The sequence below is a fragment of the Quercus robur genome, chromosome 2, assembly GCF_932294415.1.
Source record: "Quercus robur chromosome 2, dhQueRobu3.1, whole genome shotgun sequence".
NCBI classification, from domain to species: Eukaryota; Viridiplantae; Streptophyta; class Magnoliopsida; order Fagales; family Fagaceae; genus Quercus; species Quercus robur.
The window spans coordinates 71,534,316-71,541,273 of NC_065535.1; the positions used below are offsets into that span (position 1 = coordinate 71,534,316).

Sequence of the window (6,958 nt, forward strand, 5' to 3'; positions counted from 1 at the left end):
TTGTTTTCCTATTTATAACAAAAAAAAAAATAGTCATTCTTTTCAAAACAACTGAGTTGTACACATTTAAATAAGTAGTGGCATAATTAGTTGAAAACGTTATTGTAAGAAATATATGAGCTTTAAATATACTAGTCTCATCATATGCGTTCCACACGTGCGATGTGACTCTTTTTTTATTTTGAGTTTAATGAAATTTTTAAATTTGAATTTATCTATTGTTAGTGAAGTTACATAGGAAGGAATTTTTAAAAAACTAAAATTTAAGATTTGAAATTGAGTATATTGCTGAGTTTAGTATGTGCTAGTTTTTAGGAAAAAATGTATCAAACGGACGTGAAATATATTTAAAAAGAGAATGTGCTATATTTTAGAAAAAATGTTTTTTTGGTATTTTTTTCTTAATTTTGTTGAATTACAATTTTAACCTTTTTTTTTTTAAAGAGTAAGGATTATCTAATTAGACTAGTGGTATTTTTGACATTTTTCAAAGTCGTAACTAACTTTCTGAATCCTCATAATATATAGAGATAAATTTTTTTACCTTGCACCACCAACGACTTAAATAAGTTTGATTGGATAGATTTGGAGGTTAAAATTTCTTTATTAATTTTTTGATTCAAGTTATTTCAATTTTTGAAAGAAATTTTTGATTTGAACTTTAATTCTCTTTTATTGGACTCAAATTTTTTTTTTTTTTGGAGAAAATTGCAACTTACCCACCTATGGTTTGAAATTTGACATTTTAGCCACCTGAGGTTAGCTCAATTAGATTTCTGTAACCCACCTTTGTTAAATACAAAGCTAAATATGTAATTTTGTTCCACTTTTATATCTCTCTCCTCCAAAAACACAAAAAGCATAAAAATAAAAGATCAAATAAGATAAAAAAAGAATCCAACGGAACACTTGTATCATGAGATTTCAAATCACAAGTAAGTAACTTAAATTACGATTAAATCTCAGGTGGATAAATTGTCAAATTTCAAACCATATATAAACAACTTAAATTTCCACTAAACCACAAATGGGTAAACTGTAATTTATCATTTAAAAAAAAAAAAAAAAAAAACCTGCCAATGAAACCTCCAAATTGTGTGAAACCAAACATAGTAGAAGAACACTTTATCAGTAATTCCGCAGATTCGGTTTAGCCAATGCTACTGTGAAGTTAATGGATGTGCTGATTTTCTTGCAAGAAAGGGTGCGACGCAGAATGAAGATTTTTGTATTTTGATTATCCTCCTGTGGACTTACTCCTTGCTTTTAACCATGACTTGTTTGGGCTGTATTTAAGTCGACGCTACCCTTCTGACCTTTTTTTTTTTTTAGAAACCGGCCAGTGAGGCCATCTTTATTGGAATGCTTGAAAGTCAGCCAAATAACAATTATAAAGGTCAAGTGGAACAGACTCCATCCACACTAGAAAATGAGAAAACAACCTAGCTCTCTTAGCTAAGACATCTGCTAACGCATTACCTTGCCTACAAAAATGAGAGAAAGAAAATTTCTGAAAAGAGCTAATATAAGACCAAATGTCTTTAATAATATGACCAAAAAAGAGTACATGGAAGTCTGGTTTCGAATGGCTTTGATGGATGTCTCTGAGTCTTCTTCAAAAATAGCGTTGAGGAAGCACACTTCAAGTGCAAACTAAACTGCACGCCTGGCTGCCATAGTCTCGAGGATCACCACAGATTCTAGTATAGGAATTCTCTCTGTCATCTCTGCTAAGACCTCACCTCTATCATTCTGCGCTACAACTCCAATCCCTGCTGCATTAATTTCCTCAAACATCGCCCCATCAAAATTTATCTTTATGTGACCAGAATCTGGTGGCTCCCACATGGATATTGTCTTCCTCACCTTCATCTTCGAGTTTGGCCAAGACTTGTGAAATTCCTGGAGCTATTTTCGAGCCTCCTCAGCAACTCTGTTGATCGGCACTGCCATTTCCCCCACCCTTAACTTATTTCTTCAAGTCCAAATTACCCAACTTGTCATAGCAAACAACTCAATGTCAAAGTTTGAGCTGAAAAAGAGATGTAGTAACTCTACATAGTTATGAACCCGATAAAATTGTGATGGAAGCAAGGCAAATAGTGAACCCCAAACTTCTTTAACCAATGGACAGAGCCATAGGGCATGGAGTGAAGTTTTCTCACCTGACTTACATTGAATACAGCTAGCACTGTTAGTGACCTTCCTTCTACTCAAGTTATACATAGTAGGGAGAGATTCAGTGCATGCTCTCCATATGAAACATTTGACTTTATTTGGAATCCTTAATTTCCACAAACTTGACCAGAACTTCATGGTACTTTCTATGTCTGATAACGAAGCTTCCTCACTGTTCTGAGCCTCACATAGAAGGTTGAATCCAGATTTCACCGAGTACAAGCCATTATTTATGAACTACCAAATTAAGACATCTTCTTAAGGGGATGAGCAGAAAGGAATAGATTTAATTTTATGTGCCTCATGTGGTAGGAAAATTTCATCTATAAGAGCTGAGTTCCACCATCCACTATTGCTATCAATGAGTTGATTTACAATGGCATTCTTTAACAATGTTGACACTGTGGAAAGCATCCGACCAGCACCACTTCCAGGCAACCAAGCATCCTTGAAAATTTTTGTCCTTAACCCATTCCCTATCCTCCACTTTGCTCCCATGGATATAACCTTCCTTGCTTGTAAACTACTTTTTCAAGCAAAGGAGCCCGAATTTGATTTTGCCTCTTTGGAAACTATTTTGCCTTGAACACCATGTAGAACAAAGAATCAGTGTCATGAACTAATCACCACACTTGCTTTGCTAGCATCGCTTTGTTAAATTTTCCCAATTCTCTAAACCCCATCCCTCCTTTAGATTTTGGCTTGCATATCGTTTCCCAATTTTTCCAATGAATCTTCCTCCTATCTCCAAGTTGACCCCACCAAAACTTGTAGATCATAGCTTCAATATCATGACAAAGTCCTATAGGGAGCTTGAAACAACTCATAGGGAACGTGGGAATTGCTTGCCCCACAGCTTTGAACAACACCTCCCTCCTCGCTTGAGACAACAACTTTTCCTTCCACCCTTGCAATTTTACCCAAACTCTTTCCTTTATGTAATTAAAGCTTGCCATTTTATTCTTCCCCACCACCGCCGGTAGACCTAGGTATTTCTCATATTCCTTTATCTCAAGTACACCTAGGAAGTTTTTTATGGCGGATTTGGAACTCACAGAAACAAATTTTCCAAAAAAGATAGTGGTCTTCTCAGGATTTATTTTTTGCCCCAAAGCGAGTTCATACCTGTCCAAAATAATTTTTGATTACTTGAACCACCCTTAGTTCAGAATAGCATAAGAGGAGAGTGTCATCTGTGAAAAATAAATGGGTGATTTTAGGTCCATTCCTACAAAGAGAAAAGCCTTTGATATCCCCTCCATCACCGCCATTTGAATTAATCCGTTGAGCCCCCCGGAGCAAAGTAGGAACAAGTAAGGAGATAATGGATCTCCTTGTCGAATTCCTCTTGTAGAAATGATATTTCCCTTCGGTTCTCCATTCAACAAAACGGAGTAGGACACCGAGTTTATGCAGCCATAGATCAGGTTAATCCACCTCTCATGAAACCCCATTTTCCTCATGACTTCACATAAAAAATCTCATTCCACCCTATTGTAGGCCTTGCTCATGTCAATTTTCATAAAACTTGATCTTCCTGTCTTTTTATTTTTCATGCGATGTAAGGATTCATAAGCCACCAAGATGTTGTCAGAAATTGCTTTATATGCTTGAAATGCACTTTGGGAATCTGAAATGATATCGGAAATCAGTGACTTTTTGGGGATTTTTTACTTTTGGAACCAAGGTGATGTATGTGTGATTCAGATTGGGAGGGATAATACCTGAATTGAGGTAAGAGAGGATTGCTTGGGACATATCATCTCCAATTCTTTCCTAGTAGTGTTGATAGAATATTGGCGGCATCCCATTTGGGCCAGATGCCTTTAAGGGAGACATCTGCTTCAGTGCCAGGTCCACTTCAGCTTTGGTGAACTCACTTAACAGGGATTGATTCATTTCAGAGGAGACCAATTGTGGAGTATCAACCAAGACAACCTCTACGTATTCACTGACCAGGTTTGAGGAGCGGAACAAGTGTTGAAAATAATCCATAAATAGCCTAGCTAGTTGATCCTCTCCTTCACACCACGATCCATCCACCATTCTTAATTTTTTAATCTCATTCTGTCGATACCTTTTGGAAGCCCTGCTATGAAAGTATTTAGAGTTTTGATCCCCTCCTTTCAACCAAGCAGATTTTGCTTATTGCTACCATAATTTTTCTTCTTGGGTTAAGAGATTCCTCAGTTCACTCTTGAGACTAAGAAACCAATTCATGGATCCACCTTTAACAGCCGCCATCTCGGCCTCTTTTAATTTTTTACTTACCTCAATCAGCTGCCTGTAATATTTCCAACAAATCTTCTACTCCACAATTTCAAACTAGCCTGGCAACTTTGTAAATTATCAGTTACTCAAACCATTGGAGAGGAATCCGAGTGGGTTGATGTTCAGGTTGAGTTGACTGCTTCATGGTAGTCCTCTTCTTGTAACCAAACTTGCTCAAACCTCCGTGGTTTTTGATGTCGAATTGGGATGCCTAAGGGGTGTATGATGATAGGTTTATGGTCAGAGCACCCACATTCTAAGTGATAAACTTTGGAAGCTGGGAAGAGTGATGCCCAATCATCATTAGCAATTGCTCTATCAAGACGTTCCCACACCATGACACCTCCTGCTATATTTTTTTCCACGTAAATTTATTGCCTACGAAACCCATATCCATAAAGCCATATTCATCTAGGACATTCCTAAACCCCTGCATTTGCCCCAAAGGTCGTGGTCTCCCTCCCACCTTTTCATGAGATTTCAAGATTTCGTTAAAATTGTCCTCGCATAACCATGGGAGATTAAATCTTGAATTCAAACTTCTCAAAAGATTCCAGGATACATGATCATTGTAAGTCTCAGGCGCACCATAAAAACCTGTAAACCGCCAAGAATTCTCCCTACCTTCATTAGTGATAACATCAATATGGTTAAGAGAGGATGAATCAACCCGAAGAAGAAGGTCAGTTTTCCATAACAGCACTAAACCCCCTCCTTGATTAATTTTTGAAACCACATGCATGTCTCTGAAATTCAGTTTCCTCAGAAAATTCTTTAGCCTAGCTTCAGCTAGCCATGTTTCGACAATGAACACGACTATAGGATCTTGTGCTTGAATTAGATCACTGAGTTCTTAAATTGGTTATGGGTTCCCAAGCCCACGACAATTCCAACATAAAAGACTCATTGGTCTTGGCTGGGCTGCACAACAACCTCCACCATTGAGAGAATGTTTTTGCTATCTTGCTTTGAGACTCCTCTGCGCTTAACAAGTACATCATCATAAATCTCATCCCCACTTGATTGTTTAGCAAGAACTAGGGGTTTCGAACTACTTTCAACCTCTGTTCCAGACCTTGGAATTCTTTTCCACGTTGCCTATCTTGTGTTTTCAACCACAGTAATAGACTCTTAGGGTTTATTTTTTGGGGCTAACATGGGGGCATGTGCTTGGGATGGAAAATTTGCGGAGGCACGTGAGATAGGAGTTTTATCTAATCTGTCGAAGATAGGAATTGAATGCTTTGCGTGGACTTCTTTTTTTGAGTTATCAAAAATCCAAGATCGTGGTCAATCTTTGAGATTTTTACATTAAAAAGCTCTTCCTGAATAGCTTGACTCATTAAAGATGGGCTAGATATATGTAAGGAAACGTTTGATTTTTGAGTAAAGGATTTACTCAAATCACGCCCCTCATTATTTTTGGTTGCCAAATTGAGAGGATTAGCATTTAAGGTTGCCCCATAATTAGTAACGTCCGTGTTTTCCAATTGATTCACCGATGAGGATTCAACCCCTTGTACAACCACCATGGATGGAGGTTTGCATGGAGACTTAGTTGTTTGAGACTTCTTTTTTCTTGCTACATAATATCCTGGTGCTACCACTAACGACCGCCATGGATTTGGAGTAGATGAGGCATGAATCCAAAGACCATACTCCTGATCATCGAGGGTACCATCGCTATCAATCCATAGGTCGCAGTCCTTGTTACTGTGATTGAGACACCCACACAATAAAAGATGTTAGGTAATCTCTCAAATTTAAATTTCACCCAGTCTTCAGACCCTTCCTCGAGAGCTATGATTTTGCCCTGACATAGTGGGAGAGTAATATCAATCCTCACTTGAATTCTTATAAAACTTCCTCCCTCCATCTCTGCCAATTTAGTAGTTTTAGCAACCTCCCCTATCACTGTGCCTAAATCTTCTGCCACTTTTTTGTTCCTGAAACGAACAGGAATGTCATGGATTTGAACCCAGATAAATACCTTAGAGAAACTCAATGTATAGACAGGTGAGTGTTTCTCATATTTCTTGAGAACCACCAGATGCTTATCAAAACTCCACGGCTTCCCCCTGAAAATCTTCTCTACCTTCTCTTCATCATCAAAAACGAAAAGGATAACATCGTCCCCCACACTACGAGCTTTGAAACCATTTATTGTATGCCACAATGGATTGAATGTTCTAATAATAGCATCAATATTCAAAGCCTTACTAGTCAGAAATTTGGCAACGATAATGAACTTAGCAGAACTTCTTTCTTTTCTAAGCGGCATCTTATCACCCTCCCTATCGTTCAGAGATAAGTTGCTCCAATGTTTTGTTAACAAGTCCATGGATTGTAGAATTTGGAAGGGAAGGGGCTGAGAGCACACCACTCACACTCGTGTTTCCCAAGGACCCCGAAAGAAAGGGAACCACAAAGCCTAAGAGTAACAATGTTACCCTAGGGATAACCAATCCTACTAGAAGGAACCAAAATTCTACAGCCTAAGATAAGTTGG

The 6,958-nt window shown here is 37.9% G+C and overlaps 1 protein-coding gene across 1 annotated transcript; it reads right to left on the reverse strand.

The window, feature by feature from the left end:
* Window positions 1–6,055: 6,055 nt before the first annotated feature.
* Window positions 6,056–6,730, reverse strand: LOC126702727 (uncharacterized). The gene has a single exon (XM_050401548.1). It carries the CDS (start codon window positions 6,728–6,730, stop codon window positions 6,056–6,058), a length of 675 nt encoding a protein of 224 aa, XP_050257505.1.
* Window positions 6,731–6,958: the final 228 nt, after the last annotated feature.